Source organism: Platichthys flesus, chromosome 18 (genome assembly GCF_949316205.1).
Source record: "Platichthys flesus chromosome 18, fPlaFle2.1, whole genome shotgun sequence".
Classification (NCBI taxonomy): Eukaryota; Metazoa; Chordata; class Actinopteri; order Pleuronectiformes; family Pleuronectidae; genus Platichthys; species Platichthys flesus.
In genome coordinates, this window is record NC_084962.1 from 7,925,713 (window position 1) to 7,945,337 (window position 19,625).

The 19,625-nt window shown below is 39.8% G+C and overlaps 1 protein-coding gene across 1 annotated transcript in view; it reads left to right on the forward strand.

The window, feature by feature from the left end:
• The window catches only part of atad2b (ATPase family AAA domain containing 2B), a 74,538-nt gene that overhangs the window by 16,688 nt on the left and 38,225 nt on the right, over positions 1-19,625 (forward strand). Inside the window, exons 20-24 of the mRNA XM_062411512.1 lie at positions 63-198; positions 1,567-1,760; positions 1,863-2,022; positions 4,741-4,863; positions 7,340-7,468. Of these exons, the coding sequence (XP_062267496.1) occupies positions 63-198; positions 1,567-1,760; positions 1,863-2,022; positions 4,741-4,863; positions 7,340-7,468 (742 nt within the window). The remainder of the gene's footprint in view (positions 1-62; positions 199-1,566; positions 1,761-1,862; positions 2,023-4,740; positions 4,864-7,339; positions 7,469-19,625) is intronic.

Sequence of the window (19,625 nt, forward strand, 5' to 3'; positions counted from 1 at the left end):
GTCACTGTTTAGAATATATGGTAAAAGCTATTTTTCCAACTCCCTATTTCTTTTGAACACAGGTGAGAAGTTTGTTCCAGAGGACCTACGGTGAGGTAGTAACACTGTGCCCCCCAGGAGAAGAAGAGAGGAGGAGCTTCTTCTCTAACTTGCTACTGGTCCAAGCGGCCCGGGCTCCACCACGCCTCAGGAATATAGGTACATACTGTATTCACCTGTACATCACTACTGTCATTCCTAGAGGGCAGTGTTGTCCACGTGTTTGCAGTCTTTCTCACTTTTAGGTCAGAAGTTGTTTGATTGGCGTTTTTGCAAGATCCTCCTGTTTGCGACAACATCACATTTGCACACTGGAGTTAAATGACAGACCTGTTCACAATCTATTTCATATCAGATTTAGAGGAGAGGCATAAAGATGCAAGATTTTTAAGGTTGTGCACACTCAAGTGTAAAGTTGGGCCAATGTGAGCTTGGACAGATACATTCCAACTACCCAATGTCCTAAGCTCCTTTTTATACACCTCGCTGTTCTATATGAAAAGTACAAACACGGATTTGGAGGGGAGATTATTTTGCTTATGTCTGCAGTTGCGATAGACCTAAAGCCAGTCTGTTGAAAAGGGAGAGTCTGCATTGCAGGATTATGTGGTATTATGTGGCAAAATACATGCTTTGTGCGTTTCAGTGTAAACAAGCAAAGTTGTCATCACAAGGGGTCTTCTAAATGTCAATCTTTAAAAAAGGGGCTGTTGCGTCACATTCCTCTGTGCTCTCCAGTGCTCCGTTCAATATGACCGAAGTGTACACCCAGGCTTTTGAATAGAAATGGTGCTTAGCAGCGCACCGCCAATTCCTCATTGACATAAGGTAGGGGCCCCCTGCTTTACTTACTCTATGCTCTTCAGGGGTTCCGGCCTGACTAAGACACCAGGCTGACTTCCAGCTGAGAGGACAGCACAGAAGGAGGGAATGGAATTACTCTGAGACTGGCCCGGCCGCTATTAGCCATAATTAGAATCAGGGTTTGGATTGCTGACTGAAGTGGCCTTAGGTGCTGTGGAGACCTCCTAACGATGTCTGCAGATGCCTTGGGCTAAGACTGGTGCCTTGGGAGATGAGGAAGGATATCTGCTTACCTTGCTTCAACACTCTGTCATGGCCAGAGGCTATTCCTTAGTGTGTTTCAAAATCTCTGTTTTGGACAGAAAGTGGCTGTATTATTTTCTTTATCTGCAAGAATCTTAAAACATGTTTTTTCCAAGGCAGAGTTTTTTTTTCATGTGTTTTTAATGGAGCTAAAGGAAATGGACACAGATCAAGTTTGAAATGGAACCGTTTGATTTTCTAGCCTATGTCCAGCTGTGGTTATATTTTTATACCCAGTTGGTGTTAGGGATTTGGCATCTAACTAAGGCCCTTGTGTGTTGTTGTGCAGCTGCGATCAAAGACAGATTCTTTATCCTTTTTCTGAAACTTTTGGTGTCAGACTTGTACATCTTGCTCATTGATGGGAGCTGTGTGGAAAGTGTATTTATTTTGGATTGTCCTCTTCTTCTCTCCGAACAGAGAGGTGTGAAGAGCTACTGCCAGTGGCTGATGCTCCAGGCCCCCGAGTGCTGTCGGCAGAGGAACAGCGCCGTCTGGCTGAACAGGAGGAGAACACATTACGGGAGCTCAGGCTCTTTCTCAGGGATGTGACCAAACGCTTGGCCACTGATAAACGTTTTAACATCTTCAGCAAGCCAGTTGACATTGATGAGGCACGTGAGGATGCATTCAGAGAGAAATGCACACTCTGGTATGTCCATAGTTTGACTAAGCTGGTTTTAGACCATTATTAATATTGTGTTTTTGTGTGTCAGGTGTCAGACTACCTTGAAGTGATTCGGCAGCCCATGGACCTGTCTACTGTCATGACCAAGATTGACACCCACAAGTACCTGACAGTGAAAGAGTTCCTGCTGGATATTGACCTCATCTCCAGTAACGCTTTAGAATACAATCCTGACAAAGACCCTGGAGGTGAGGAGGAAGATTACATTCATGAATACACACATGCACATACCTCTATGATACTCGCAATGCAATGTAGAGATAAAATGCATAAAAATGTTTGCACAATTTGTGTGCTTGCTATCCAACAAACTATGCCTCTAGGTTCACAACGCACAACCATACCACTAATCTCGTGCTAAGTTCATCACAGCCCTATCTCTATCAAAATTTGAGCCCATAGACAACAATGAATAAGTCTCTGGGGCAACAAACAATATTTGGGGAGACAGTGTATATCTGGGCGAAGAGTCTTCTGTTTGCCGTACACTGTTTACTGTGTGACAAATCCACAAGAGTCAAACCTTTCTCCTCACAGAACACAAACAGCAGTACTTTTGAAGGCAATGTATATTCACATGCATAATCTGTTTATAGAGATGACCTCTCTCCTGACCTAACAGTGATGGAGCTTCCCATACAACCAACAGTAGGAAAGCTAACTAGTTCTCAAGGTTGTTGATATCCCTAAAATCCCCAACTCATAATTGTCTTATACCATGATATATAATATATATAGTAATAGATAACGAAATCTATCTTTTGTGGTGGTACATTACTAACATTGATAAATGTGTTTAATTTGTTTCTCTATTTATTGTTGTGTACCATTAGACTAAGTCTGTGTGATTAAAAATGTAATGAGCTTTCTTCAACTTGGAAATTAAAATGAAGTGAAATGCATATAGCCCAGTGAAAATAGTATTACCACTGTGTAATTCAAGCTCTGTACTTAAGGAAGGCTGCATATGCATGAAAATTTAATTGTCTCTCTTCTTGCAATTCGAACCAACTTTTACCTCATCCCCCCCCCCCTTCCCCTCAGCACCTTTTTTAAGCCGAAGACGGTCTTCATAATGAGTACTGGAACACTCAAGTACACACAAACAAACAAAGAGCCCTGTTATTTGCAGTAGCTTCCAAATAAATTGGATTTGTATAAATTGTTTCAATGTTGTACTTTCGTGCATTGACAGAGAAGAGAGATACATGTTTGTTTATACACAAAACAATTACTTGGAAAATTGGGGAAAAACTTGTTGCACAAAAGAATAATAAAGTTCTTTCTACTAAAGTCAGAATTAGTAGAAATACCGTGAATGTTAATTGAAAGCTGCATACAGTAGGTCTGCTTCTGACTATTCAATTGATGTGACCATTTTAATTTCGCCTTGTGTGTTTAGCTGCTTCGGTTCCCTCACAAGGATATAGCTGGCTGATACTAATGGGAAGCAATTCTCTGCCAGCTCGAAGGAATAAATCATATCTCTGTCTTTGCAGGCAAAGGCCTAGGTCATTTGTTGGAATGCAGGTTGTACAAATGATACACTAAAGGGGAAAAATGCAATTACGCAGTTTAATAAAGAAGACTAACGAAGGCTCTTGCCTGCTCATCCAATGCCCTGCCCGGGGAATATAGCCCAGACCCTGCACAATTATGCTTCCCGGGGAAGTTCTACACCAGCTCACAAAGTGCTTAGAAAAAACCCTCATTATCCCTCTGTGGTCGGGTTATCCTTGTCCTTCACATTCTCTTCATCGTCTTCCATGTAAAATCACGTCGGCTTCCTTGTCTTCTACCTCCTCACCTTGCTGAATAATTTCTTCATGTTAAAAGGATAATATCAGTACAATATCTCTCGACAATGTGACTCAGTGTCACAAATACTTGACTGGAAATGGTGTTAATCCTTAACCTCCCTATGAAAGAACATGTCAACTGCAGGGTTGTTTACTAGGATGCCCTTTTCTGTTTCAAAAGGGGAGGTTTGGCAGGGCCCATAAGGCTGCTGATTACCTTTTCACTATTGTGCCTGGACCTTGACACCTACCAATGGAAGGCATTTTTGCCCTTGTAATGGACTTGTAGGTAACACACTCTCAGAAATACTGTCTCACGCACACAGGTACACAGAGAGAGAAGGAGAGAAATCTAGCCTCCAGCGCAATTAGCCAGCCATCCTCATTAGACAAAGGAAGCTGGCATATTGTGACCCCTTCTGTCATTCTCTGCCTGAACTGTTCTCCTTCTGCCTGCCGTAATGAGAGGCGGCCTGTTTACAGTAGCTATGCTTCTGGTCTTCATCTGAGTTTTTTATTCTCCATGTGTGGGAGCATTAAAAAGGAGGAGGATTTAAGGATTCTTTCATACATCTAAGGGTTAAAAAAGAATAAACGTTATGAAGGACTGTGCCTGTTAGAGAGAATGAGTGCACATAAAAAAAGCTTTCAGTAATTTGTCCTGTATGCTGTAGTTGTCTTCACGCAAGTGTTTATGTATGCACCCACCCTCGTTTTAAATGGATATCAAGACTTTGTTTCATGTCTGAGTTCTCTCCATTGAAATTTCACAAACAAAAAGCCAATACTGCATCCATACTTGTATTCCAAACTGTGAGAAAATCCTACAAGCCCCTTTCTCACAGATCGAGTACAATGGGGAAGGCTTTCCATCGACTCTTTGCCTTACATGCATGATAGGATGTGGAGAACATGCACATCAAACCGCAAACTAGTGTCCAGCACAAGCCTTGATGATGGGAGAAAAGGAAATTTATATCTAAAGGCATCAAATCTTTTGCATTGTACTGTCTGATATACTGACTCATATCCTCTGTTACAAAGGGCACACCCTTCAATGAGTTTTATGTTATGTGACATTCGTTTTGCTGTCTCCTCTTTTCTCAGACAAGGTGATCAGGCACAGAGCGTGCAGTTTAAAGGACTCTGCCCACGCTATATTTGCCGCTGAGCTCGACCCTGAGTTTGACCGCATGTGTGAAGACATCAAGGAAGCGCGCAGGAAGAAAGGTAAGGACAACAAAACATGTCAACAAAGCAGATTGTTCAGTTTTAGTAACGTAGACACACTTGCTATTATACCTAAATGCAATCCCATGTCTCTACACTATTGCTCCTGTAAGAGGTTGCACTGTACATTTTTAACAGATCTATGTAACATTAATAATTTGCAGTCGCAAATATTTCCATAATTGCCACATAGCTACTTACGAAAAATGTGGTTTGTTAACTATAACAATTAATTTTTTTTGTTTATTACATTTAATTGACTGAGGCCATCAAAAAGTACACCTAAAAAAAAAGAATAGATTTAACTATGAGTTATTTTCCTTTTACATCTTTAGTTACTGGATAAATATCCATATTTTTGTCAAGGGATAGTTGATTTCATCCATTTAAATTTGGAGCACACTTATAACTGTAAACTTAAAAGGATAATTTGTGTACACACAATACTACTTTATTTGAATAATGTGACCGTGATGCCTGTCTATGCTAGACTTCTATAGATTCTTCTGGAGAAAAGAAACCTGCCTTTAAAAAATATCTCATGTAGCTGCGCAGTACTTGATGAAGCAGTCAGTTTTTAGTGCAGAGTATGTGGCGCAGAATGGAGAGATGCCCGAGGCTCCAGTGTTCCAGACACTACCTTCTGTGCTAGATGTCTGCTTGGCGCCTTGTATGTGTACGCTCACCAAACAGCCCCAAGCAGTTCTGAATGGACTTTGGATATTGCTGAATAATCCTTACGCCCATAGAAATGCACACATATGTTGTAATTAAATAATATACACACTTTTTTAAGTATTGGCTTTCATGCAAGCTGTCAAATATTATAAAGAATAAATTGGCTTTTAGATATAATATGTAATAATGCTTCATTAGAAGTAAATTTAGTTATGTTTATAGACTCGGTACTTGCTCGTCTCTGCTGTAACTTTCATGACAAATGTGTAAGATGAAGGAAAACCACACTAGTAGCCAGTTTCCCAGTCAGTTGTTTGTGTGTCAGTCGTAATGGTTCACGGTCAATCATTGTCGTTTGCAGCACAACATGATTACAACTTAAATACATTTCCTTACCAGCAAATCTAATTTGCCCCTGAGTCAAGTCTGGTCGATTTTCATCGACAACGATGGTGAAGTCAACTCCCATCATCAAACTAGGTCTTTAAATTATTGTTTTGATTGAGAGAGCGCCTTACTTAGAGTAGTAGTTTAATTTGCACTTTTGTACATTAAACACTTTATCTATGTAAGGTTGTTTTAAAAGGGGTTTAAATATAATATTTTGTATGCGTCTTATCAGCATGTGCATACACACCTGCACATGTTATGAACAAAAACTCAAACATTAAAAATTGATCTGTAGGACGACAAGACTACATTGTGTCACTTTTTTATATCTATGCTTCAACAGTATCGGAGTGCACTGGAAAAATGACTTATACAACACATATTAAATATTTAACCTAGACTGCAGAATCATAAAAAATCTCACTTCCTACATTGTGCATTTCTTCTTTTATTAGCAGACATGTGTAGTACAGAGTACCTCTCCCATCAAATATGCCTTTGTCTTTACTTTACACAGAGACTCATATGTCGCTACTTTTTTTTCTGTTCCATTGCACTGAGGGAGCTGCACAAGTAGATTATTAGTAGTAATTTCTCGTTTAAACTATTATCTACAGTATGCACAGTGCCCCCCCCCCCCCCCCCCCCCGAAGGGCATATTGACTTCTGACTCGAGCCACAGAGGTCTGACTCCTCCATGTCAAGTGGGGAACTTATCAAAAAGGAAGCAATTTGCAGAAATCACTCTGTTGCTTTTGATTTTCTCTTTTAGCAACTCAAAGCACGAGATGCTAAATGAATATTGCAGGAGCAGAAGTCAACTCCCTGAGCGGAGGAATACAGCAGTGTAAATATTTCATCTCGCAGACTAGTTCCTGTTGTAAAACTATCAATTAGCCGAGCACTGCATGATGTCCGGTCGCAGACTTGTTCGCAACTCAAAGCGCAAGAAACAAGGGAGCTGCGATGAACCCTTCGATAATCTCTGCCAAAAACTCAACCAAAGTCAATGTTGAAATGACTATTTTTCAAGGCCTTGTGCTCCACTTCTCTTCTCATTCTTGTCAAGCTCTTAGTGTGAAACATATAGCCATTGGGAATTATTATTTGTATTTTTAGTTTGTATTGATATTTGCTGTTGGTTGACATGTAGCTGTGCCACATTCACCCTATCACAACCCTCTGGTCATCTTCGCCTGTCAGATCACATTTTTATCATTGTCTGTCAGCGTACCTTCCTACACGCAAACAAACACAAAACCCGCACTCACACATTCCCTCCATCTTTCCAGCAATGCATTTCAGAAATGTTTTCCCATTTGCACAAATGGCTACACTCGCACATACACGCACGCACTCCAAAGAGTTTTGTCTGTTGTCTGCAACTGATCCTCTGTGGGCTCTCCAGACCTCCTGACGCCAACTCCGCAGACGGCAGCTCCGGGCTCTGTGGCAACCAGAAAGCACCAAGCTGCAGGAGAGGAGCCGGCCAGGAGCAGCACTCTGGGCGAGGCCACTGACAAACAGTGCACCAATAGTGGGTATTCAGTGTTTCGCAGCACACACTTTTATAATTGCTCTGCAACCTGAGCCGGGTGATAGATGAACAGAGTGATCATGAATGTGAGCTTCCTCTTTACACGAAACAGAGACTCATTTTATAGGATAAGTTAGATGACAGGAAAGGGTGACAAATGACTTGCAATATTTCAATAGTTGATATTGTTTTACCATTTTGTTAACATCACCTATTAAATAAATGCTCAGTGGCTTTTTGGGACATGCACACATTGAATGTAACACATCCCGAGTTCAAACAAAAACACAAATGACACATTACCCCTCTGCTTTATCACACACGCACACACACACTCAGACTCCAACTCCTTTGCTCATCTTGGGTTTTTCAGTCTGATGCAGTGGCAAGCAGCTGTGGTGCACTACATCACGGTACCAGATGTATGTGATGCCATACACCTGCCTACACGCACTCGCACACACATGCATTACAGCAGTAGAGAAGCCACACAGCGAGTGGCCTCATTAGCAAGACTGCTCATTCCTAAACACTCAGAACATGTCCACGCCACAGAGCAATTACATGCCCACCTGTGGCAAACGGCAGGTGCCTAAGGGTGAAGGGAGGCCCGGGCACGAGCAGGGGGCAGACTAATGAGGCTGTTACCTGAACAAATCAGGGGTTAGCAGTTTTTCTTTTTTAGAAGTAATCCGAAAAATGCCCTCTAGCTTCCACCTGGACAATATGGAGGTTGAGATGGACTGAAAGCTGCACCCTCACATGTCAGGGTGAGATGTACAGCGTCTACATCAGACAGGATTGTGCAGACAGGGAATGTGGAATGTGTGGTGCTTTAATTGAAAAATGACGATTATGTTGATATTAATATTCTGTTTGTTGAAGCTAAAGTTGAGCCAGAATTTTTAAATAATTGCTGTCTTTGTAGTTTAGCTTATGGACACAAGGTGGCGCTTGTCTCTCAGGAGATCACTGCTAATATAACCCCTGCTGTGTGTGTAAACCATTCCTTATCCCTAGGAGATGGGTCCCCTCTTGACAGACGAGGGCCTCTTTTGGCTACTATCAATTCTGAAAGACTCTGGGCACGTCTAAGTCTTGAGCTCATTGCTGTTTATCTTGTCCTGATGAACTGGAAAATATGGTAGAGCAGGAATATTTAGATAATTGTAAAATTGTATCCCCATAAAATCAGTCCAGGTTAGTGCAGTCACAATGTAAGACTGTTGCATCAGGATTGAAACGGGACATTTTTATTGGGGTGGAAATGTAGAAAACATTCAATCTGGTACAGTGCAACACATCACAGTCATGTCAGCCTATGACAGCACATATTCAACATATCTCATTCCCTCACATCATATTGTAGTGTATCTTCTAAACTTACACATTGGTGTATCTTAACTAGGTATAGGTTTATGTAGGTATTGATTCATTTATTCATCAATCCTATATAGAAAAAACTATATCATTATTTATTCATACGTATGCCAAGTATAAGAAGGGGATTGTTCGACTTTGTAATGGGGAAAGATCAGTTTTAAGGGTTACAGCCAGCCGTTGGCCCGTGCACGCTTCTTTTTTTCGCTGCACTCTCTTTATCTACCAAGCTAAATGTCACAGATGTGGACCACCAATTTAGAAGCTCTTGGGAGAGTCGTTATCAGCCTCCACCAGAGACTTAATTAATTAGGCTAACTCAGGTGATTCATTTGTGACATCGGCAGCCAGTTCTCACCTGGAGCACGTCAGCAAGGCGGCTATTAGGCTAATTGATCACAAAGTCAGTTATGTCTCGATATGACACAGCCACACAAATGAAAGTGTGCTGCATCTGTTGAAGGAACTGCTTGTTTCTCTACTGGTATTTAAATAAAAGAGAATTCACCCGGTGTAGAGAGGTCATTCTGGGGTTGCTGGCTCACCCTTCCTCTCCTGTTGAAGGCCAGGACACTTGAAGGTCCAGGTTATCTTAAATCATTACCTGTAGGGTGAAGCCTATCTGGAGCAGTTTTGGTATCTTCAGTTCTATATGGCTTTTATCTGGGCCACCTCTCCTTGCATCCCTCTTTTCCATTTGCCTAGAGCTGAAAGTTGCCTGTGACATTCAGATATAACACAAAGTGGTGGTGGAAGGGAGGAAATGCACTGTTTCGAAGTATAGTGAAGGCTGCGTGAAAGGCTTTTTCAAGGCTAAGGATATTTCTGAATCATGTTTTAAAAGCAGTAACTGTGGATGGAGTCCAGTTGTTGCGATGCTGGTAGCCAGAACATCCTCTGCTACTGTCAGGTCAATCGGGTGTGGGAGGATAGGAGACCTTGCTGCTGTTAATGCACGAGAAAACAGGAATCAGAATGTGGTTTCCATTAGCGTGCATGGGCCGCTCCGTCAGTTTCTCTACTTCCTTATTCTTTCTCCTCCCCCTTGCCTTTCTCCTGTCACTCTGTCCCAGGAGGACAAGCAAACCTAGCAAGGCCATTACCTGTGCACAGCCCTGGGTTCATTCATAGTGCAACACCACAAGGATCTGGTTCATATGGAGTGCTTTACTTTCATCAATAATTAAGTCATCTCACTTGTTTTTGATCCCTTCATGACGGTTTTTCGCAAGCTAAATCAGCTGGGTTTATTTTGTGACAGTCAAAAGGCATATGCTATGCATCACCTTAACAAAAATAATTATCTGATCATTCTCTTGTTATCTGTATTTGTCACACTCAATCATAAGTCGTGTGCTGCCTTTCCAATTTGGCAAAAAGCTTTCTCAGTCTCTCTTTCTTGGCACAGTGAGCCAGTATATTTTCCTCCTCCAGTTGTCCTTATTCAACTGTTGAACTGATTGCAGAAGAAATGAAGAACGATGCAGACACTGCATAATGTGTCCTCTGCGTCACTCCAAAGCACGCCCAAGGCAACAGCCACCAGGCTGCATTCATGTAGATTGAACACTGCTGCGTCTTGCCTCTCCCCTTCCTTGTATCTCACATCACAGTAAACCGACAGCTCCACTCCCTGTTGCCAATGTCAATCCATCACAAGACCTTGATAGGATATTTAAAGTCATTATAAACACTCTCATATCCTTTCACCTCAGGCTGAAGCATAAAAGTTACTGCATAAAAGGGTGGCCTGGATTTTATTTTACTCAGGACAAAGGGACAATGGGCACATGGCCAGTAACGTGCTGAGGTGGTCACAGAGCATAAGGAAATGTGTTAATAAGAAGCTACATTTTCATTTAAGAAACACAAAGCACTGTAGAAGACAATTTTGTTTACCTGATTCCCTCATCTATGCATTCCATCTTTACAAGGACACATGATCAATTACACTCACAGAATGGATGAGTTTAACCTTCAAGTCAGTGTGTTTTGCATGCTAGTTCATGACTTTAGTTTCTCTCCCAAGTATTCGTTTTACCTCAATCAACTCAAAACCAGTCGTCGCCATTGATTCTTTTGTAAATCTAGACTCAATGAATTCAGCATTGGCCGCATCATTTCAGAAAACTTTAGACCTAATTGACATATGGTCTAACTGTTGGTTGGTTTACATAATTGTACAAATTGCTCCTTCAATCCAAGTTCTGTTCCACATGTGAAAATTGGAAAGAGAAATGTGATAAAGAATTATGCAAGGGAAATCAGGGTTTTAATCTAACTTAATTTATTATACCAACATAGGTCTTTGCATTTATACATTCATACTCAAATAAGATCATGTAAATTAAACATACTTATATATATCATTAAGTCAATAACCATAAACCTATCTAAATGTTATTTGATCCATCTTTCAGATGATGAATTTTTTTTTTTTACCTAAATATATTTGTACAACATAAGCAAGTAGGCTGCCAGTCAGGAAGAGTAAACAAAGCATAATTTGCCTGAAAAATGAGCTGGTGATATTGTTATTAAGTTATTAAACTGGACACTGAATTCTCCCCAGCTCCTATTTGCCACCAGGCAAAGACAATCTTGAGTTGCACACTCTGAGACCCTGTGGCGCCCACTAATAAAATCCATGCAAAGCATGCAAAGCCCCGAGCGAATAAGCACTGAGCGTAAGCTGCCATTTGGGCACAGATTCCTCATGGATTGTGGCACCAAGCATGAAATGAATGGAAAATCATCCATGATGCCTCTTGCCTCCATTTATGGTTTTCGGGTGAAGATGAGCTGACATCAGTGTGTGTGTGTGTTTCTGACGATTCATCCTGTGTATGCGGGTCTTTTTTCCACTCCCAGTATATCGCCATGCACAGTTGGTGCTAAGTGTATACAGTTGACAAGGTTGGGTGGTGATCCTCTTCGTGGGATTTTAATGCCTTGTTTTATTACTGTGCTATGGAGATAACCATATTATTGTAAACAGCTTACATTTCTGCATGAAAGAAATGAGCCTGAAGAGTTGCACTGAAATGATTGAGCATTGCTGCTCACTGCCTCTGTGCATGCTCAATGACGACAAGCTGTGCCGCCCAAGGATGTTAGAAAGCTGATGGAAAACAGAGAGTGTGAATGTGTGAGACAGAATGAATTATAATGCAAACAATTCCCAACTATGATATAAATTGGTCGATGCCTTTTCTGATGATACGCTTAATGTTGTACAAACGATGCCAGGATCACAGCATTTAGGCTGTACTACAGATAAAAAATTATCCAAGGCCTCCTGGGCTTTTACACTCATAGTTTTCAACCGTAGAGCAGTCTTTTCGTCAGTTTCAGTAAACATCATAAGCTGGTAAACGTCATGTAGCCAAATGGGGTGTTTTCCTTCTCTCTGCTTTGTTCTTATTAGTTGTAATTAATGGAAAAAAACACAGATAAAAACACAGTATTACTGCTTGATTTGTACGAATGACTGATGGTGTCATCCAAATTAGACTAAATTCATTACTAGGTAAGTGAACTGTAGTAAATTAACTTGCATCCTCTCCCCCTATGAACTATTTATAATGCGGCCAACTTGTGTATTAGGATCAATCAGCAAACTAATATTTCTCTGAGATGTTTGAGCTTATAAGCCTTTTGTGTATTTTCATGGTCCATAACATTTTTACCGTCCACGCAGACAGCTAGACCTCATAGTTTCAGCTGCAGTTGTGGCATGCAGTTCCTTCTCTCACCGCCATAGATTGAATACATTTTGTGGGAAACACTGGTTGTGTCAAAAATACAAAATTTAACTGCACAACTACTCTCAGCCGAGACAATAGGGTCAGGTGATTGTTTGCTTGTGGAAGTGGGTCATGTGATAGGTGCCCGACGAATCAGGGAAGGCTACATATCGACTGTACAGATCCAATCAGCAAGCAAAGCCCTAAAACTCCAGAGTAGTGTTCCATACCACCAGAGTTGATACATTTTCAAATGAAAACGTACAGTATGGACATAGCCTTAGTCCTTCAGCTTTGGTCGTTATTCGTACAGTTACTACTACATCATCGTTCCTGGACTGATGTCTGCTAATGAGCTTATGTCTACATATTCTGTGGTGGAAATGAACTAACAAACTCAACTCAACCATCCATGCTTACATCTCCAGGGACTCTCAAAGAGATGGCTACATCAAGAGACATGAGTCAAATTAGACTACCATAAGAATACGAGTGCGCCCATTAATGCCCACAGCAGATCACTCCTAGACTCACACTTATCCAGGCTAATTGCCACCTCTCCATTCAACCCAGAGATTAGATGCATTTTCTTTCATCATAGCTGTCAGTTTCCAGTAAACCACTCATTAAGACCTGTCACAAGTGTCAAGGACAGTAAGTAACTTAACAGTTAAGTGAAACCTATGAATAGTTCATTATTTATTTAAGCCATCTTATTTGTGACATGTCAATGACTAATGCCCTTTTTGCATTAACATGATCAATTTAAGTAACATAATTGTTTTGTTAACCAGGTGGTACCATCATGCTATTCTGCATCAGTGATAATAATAAGCTGTAAATCATTCTCTCCTTCAAGGACCTTTGAGTCTGTTTGGATGACAACATACTTTCGTCAAGAACGGGTTTTGTTTAGCAATTAAATCGAGTCATGTTGTTATGATCACGTTTTTCGATTGACTTTTGGTGGAGCTACATTCTCTGAAGAATGCATTGTTTATCAGCTCTCGTGTTCAGGATTGTTAAATCCATTATATTTGTATATGCATCCATTCACAGGCACCTCATTAATGCAATTTAGTCCATTGTCACCATAAACTGACATAAAAAATTAAAAGTTATCAGTATCTTTCATGCACATAATACACAGAAATAACTTTTACTTTATTTTTAAGTTTTATCATTGCAGTTACATTGCTAATGGTTGTTGGACAATTTAATCTACTTTTTAGACCAACCCAACATTTTTAGGAGAACTGTTATTTTACGTTATATTCAGCAACGTTTCTAAGGTGTTTTTTGATCGCAGCGCTATGCAAAAGGAGAAGCAAAAAGAAAAAAAAAAACTCAACAGCTTCCCATGTTGATACAGGAGCAGCCGTAGTATATCAATGCATTGGAAGCAATGACAGCACAAATGGTGGTTATGAATGTGCAACTCAGTTCAACACCTTAAATAGACCATTCAGTTGCTGCACCTGCCTGAACAACATGACTCACGTCATTTCAGGAAGACAACTTCCGTCCTCATTAAGGACATTATTTTTATTAAGAATGATAACAGAGGCTTTCATTTGTTGTCAGCCTCTGTTGATAAGCAGTGTTGTCAAATCAGCCATAGCAAGAGCTGGGACCAATCAATACTAAACCCTCCAACACCAAATACACCTTTGGGAGTTTGAGTTAAGATCGCCTTTACTGTAGTCACTGTCTGAGAAAACAGACATTATCTAGTGGAAAAAAACACAACTGCACAACAAACTGAAATCCCATTTTTCTCACAAGGAGATGCCAAACAATGTAAACTGTTATTTTCCCTGGACAACAAAAGGATATGTGATCTACTGAAGCAAAATCCTCTATAGGGCGAACTTTATCGCTACAGAAACTCCAAGCTACTGATGCAGCAGTACACTAGGTCAGAACTGCTTGTTTGATGGTCAAATAGCCTCAGAAACCAACTCTCCCACCAGCTCTTTGATGTCATATTTGATGGGTCTGTGACCATGACAGTGTGCCATTGTCCGGTGTGCAGAGATGCAGGACTAAGCTGTATACAACCATCTCTCAAGGTCGTAGATCTGTTACACAGCTATTTACTGCACCTAATGTGTAGACTAAATGAAGCATTCCCTATCAGATGCCCTCCAAGATAGACATACTGCAGTTATCCTTATATTTAAACTACATCACATCTCTCTCTCTCCAGTGCCAGTAGGATCTTTACACTACCTTTAGAGTCTAGCTGTTCGCACAAGCTATAAAGAAGATTGAATCCTGTCGTGTCGCACAAACTTGTTATTTTTAGCCTAAACTGGCTTTTATTCTGAATGATGGAGCATCTAATTGTATCCTAGATGGTCTCTGCTTTTCAGTTCTTATTTGTGAGCACAGCAGTATGTCTTGCTTGCAGCAGTGATCAGCAATCATATCACAGCATTCTCCCTTGATGCTGTCCGGAACAGCAGGAGACCATTGTCACAACTTTTGAATATGACTTTTGAAAACTTGGTTTTCAAATACACTAATAGTAAATAGGAATATATTAAAGCTTAGTCATTTAAGGGAGCAGGCATAAGCACCGAGAGGAGGAGGGTCAAAATGACTCAGGGTTGTTGAAATTTGGTACTTAGAAGAAATGTGAACAGTTGCTTTCAGCAAATAAATACTTTGTTTTTATTACTAATTCAGTATAATATTATGACACCATATATGTGACTTGAAGAGAACCTTTGTAATTTCATTTGTCTCAATAAAAAAAGCAATAAGAAAGGAAGAACTGATTCAGTAAGGTGGTTTTGTTAAGTGTAGAATCCCTGTGTAAATGGTGTATAATTTAATATCCCTTTCTGTCGTTTCCTATAAATATACAGCTGTGACGACTTCAATCTAATTGGTGTCTCACCTAATCAGTTGAGCAAGTGTACAATGGTTATCCTTCACAGTGAATAGGATATGACTCAAGATCATGGCATTTGTCAGATGGTCAGCAGAGTGTGAGAATTTAACCAACGAGATGTAAGTTTGTTTTCATTCATCCTGTAAGTATTTTCTGTCGTTCGCGCTAACTTCCGACATGCCATCAATGTAGCATCTTTTACCAAACCATCTCATCAGATGGAAATGGTAACTGTGTAATTGTTCAATTCACAGTATAAGCTAGCTGTTTAGCATTGTTATTCTCCCTACCATTTTCCTTCCTCCTCCACAAGGAGTGTGATAATGCATGTGAATCCAAATAATTTAAAAGAGTACACGACTCCTAACGTCCTCACTCCTGCCTGACATCTTGCCTGTTTGCGTGTTTCTTCTTTGGGCAACAGACCTTTCCGCTGTAAGGCTTTCGTGCCATGTTTTGTATGCATGTGTGCCCACATGCATACTACTGAAGGCTGACATCTTCAGTAGTACTTGGAGCTGCTGGTGCATTAAAGCATATCTGTCTTCTGAGAAGGGGGCACCACTGGCACCGTCATCCCACTGGCCATTTACTGAGCAGCAGAGATGACAGAAATAGACAGATGCTCTGACTGAATAATGTCTTCAGCTCCTCCACCTTGTGACCATTCTTTCTTTGCTGTATTGATATGCAGCCAGTGCATAGCCAAGCTTTTGAACATGTGTAGCAAGGTTTGACATAATTTACATAATTTGACATAATAATAATTATTTTTTATTTCTCTAAACCAGTGACATTAGGAGTTGTCAGCTCGGTAAAATGGCTATAGTGACTCACACCAATCAGAATCAGAATTCTTTTTATTGGCATGTATATTTGCACATACAGGAAATTGCCTTGGTGTGGTTGGTGCACTTTACAAACAACAATATCGAACAATATAAATAATAATATAAAAAAAACAATATATATACAGTAAAATAGTTACGTGCGGTTTTAAGGTACATAGAAATGGAGCAATGGTGTATTCATTTCTTAAACCATAGCACAATGGTCTGTACTAGCCTTTTTTTTTATAATATTGTATAATATAATGACAGCATTTATGAATGAAGGGACCTTATTTTGATTGAATTAGTCACAATGAAAAATCTGAATCATTAAGATGGTAATGTAAAGTGAATAAGCGCTGTGGAAACATTTTATTATTATTTTGTACACCGTTCCTTGGTGGGGTATCATTTTTAAGGTTGGCTTTTATTCAGTCAGTATTTTGCAACAGAGTGGTGGCAAGTGATAGTTTTTTTTTCCTAAATTCCACGAAAGACCCCTACTCTGCCTGTGATTGGATATTGTCCGTTGTTTGGTTATGGATATGTGTGTGTGTCTCAGACAAAGGCACAGAGAGAGGACAAAAGCAGAGCATACATAAATCAAAATGCCCTAGAGACTGAGGATAGTGTTTTATTTGATGACTGTTTTGCCACAAGCATTTTCCTGCTAGTGAGGTAGTAGAGACAGTCCTCTGAGATCTCAACTGAGAGTAAGTCTACCTGTATCTTTCAATTGGTGGGTGGTTTTTCTGGATCCCGGCCACATCCGTGTATTTTTGCTGACCGTGTGTAACCTTTTATGGCCTCAATTTACAAACTTCTAATTGGGACTTCAAGTATGATGATACGTTGTGTCTCAAAGAAAAAATCGTTCAACTTTAGTGGCCTCCTACTGAAGATGTCAGCCTACGCCCACACATGCATACAAAACATGGCACGAAAGCCTTACAGCGGAAAGGTCTGTTGCCCAAAGAAGAAACACGCAAACAGGCAAGATGTCAGATCTGAATCCAATAGAACACCATGGCAATGTGGTAAAACAGCATTAATGTGTTGCTGGCAAAAATGTGACGCAATCATGTAAACGGTACAGACAAAAACAAGAAAATGCTCTCCCCTCTGTTAGTATGTTTTTTTTTTTATAAAGCCCTTGAGTGTAAAAGCAAGAAGGGTGATATGGCCATGTAGGCTTTTATGTGAGAGTAAAGGAGTGAAAGACGGAAAAAGGAAGGGCAACACAGCAATTGAAGGAAGTGACTGATCTTTTCATTTTAAAGAGGCAATGATGGGATCATTTATTGATCTGGACATTTCATTAAGTGTCAGTGCAAAGTGTCACATCAGTTGACAAACTGCATGTCCTCCTCATGACCCAGACGCCCTGAGGCCCTGTGTCACCATGACGATCTTTCGGCTTCCCTGTCTCCTACAGAGTTTCCCCTGTTGTCTTCCGTTTTGCTTTCCTTTAACGTAATCACATATTCCAAACAAGTTATCTATCTGATTATTGATAATGGCGACAGTCATTAGCTGCAGTTCAAGGTTAATATCAATGGTGGAAAATTGTTGATGAACTGCTAAGATAATCCTTGAGATGAACTGAACTTAGATCTGCTGATTAGAAACTGTAATAAATTTCGCTTGTTTTTTATTTCCAGCCTGATATATAGTCCTCATTTTGTTTCCAGCTGTGCTTAGAATTCTATATGTTGAGTTTCTGGGGTATAAATTGCTCAGTAAGACATCATTATTTTTGTTATATTAATCTTAAAAGGGGTGTTCCATTTGACCTGGGTTTTTAATAGTCTGCTTTATGTGCACTTTAAAAAAGAAACATTTTAAATCACTCCTTAGTGGAAGTCATCAGGAACCGTTGAATTGGAATTTGTTCAGCAGTCATGGCCTTGGATATACTGCCATTGTGCTGTTAATTACAGCTGAGAGAGGGATACCGTTGGCAAAATATAGTTTTCCAGAATATATTTTGTATTGCTGAGGCTTAGAAAAGCACAACCAAAGCTTTGCACACTGAGCCTAGTTAATATACCTTAACTTCCTTAATTACAAACATAAACAGAAAAATCTAAAATGAATGCAAAACGTTTTGATTTTTGCTTGTTCATAGATTCATAGTCTATTTGATATATGGCTCTTGGTCATCTGCTTGAAAAGTCATCAAGTTACAGTATATATGGACCTGGCAGATGAAAAAAATAAACATGTATGTTATAAGAACATATAAGCAGGGCATTTTTTTTTAATGTCAGTAACTGTTGTAATTACAGTTATTGTAAGCAAACTTTTTTAAGTGAATAAATGGAACAGTGGTTATTCTCTCCATCTGGAATATGACGGAACATTAGTTTTAAATAAGCTACTAGCTGAAAAAACTGAGAACATGTAACTCCCAATGTCTAATTTAGTAGAGTAACATAACAATATAAGAGTATGTGTTAAAAATGTTGTAAAGGTGTATGGAAAAACAGACTTTATTTTTATATATATATTGTTATATTATATATTATATATTTATATAGTGCTTTTGCAGTCTTATTAACCACAGTACAAATTTCAGTACAAGTCAAATTCATCCACAAGCATGCTGCACCTCTGTACTCAGGTGTTTGTCTCTCCCTAATGTTTATGTGAAGACTGCTGCACAACTCCTAACTCCAAGCTCCTCCCCATCAGTTGCAGGTGATGAGACCTTGTCTGATCAATATTTCATTATTGTCACAAGATTGAAACGAGTCCAGTCGATTCCAATGAACCTGAATGACAAAAAAAAATTGAGTTACTTGCTAGGTTTGTGCCTTTGGCTATTCTTTCAGTACTCTGCATGCTCTCTGATAACACTGTATATATGCAAGAATTTGCACTAAGCCCATTATTCACAGTGACTTGGAAGGGCATAAGATCGTTAAATATAATATCATCTCCTTCTAAATAATGGACGATTTGGATGATATTTGCAACAATATTTATTAAATTAATTCCATTTTTTAGATTTTCATAGTACGCACACACATTACAATTGAAACAGTGAGTGAAAATGAGTAATTTCTTTGTGAATGATTACACTGTGTGTCATACATAATGACATTGAAAAAATTAAGCCTGAATCGATTTGAAGTGCAATTTTCTCATCTTCCACTAACTGTCTGACAATGCAACAGTGTTAGTCTGTCTGACCGAATTTTTGTTTGGTTGTACGATTTAGGACTGCTCATTTCACAGTGGCCACAAGTCTGCTGACTGAGCTACTGTAGAGTAGAGAGCAGCCCATCACCTAACTGGAG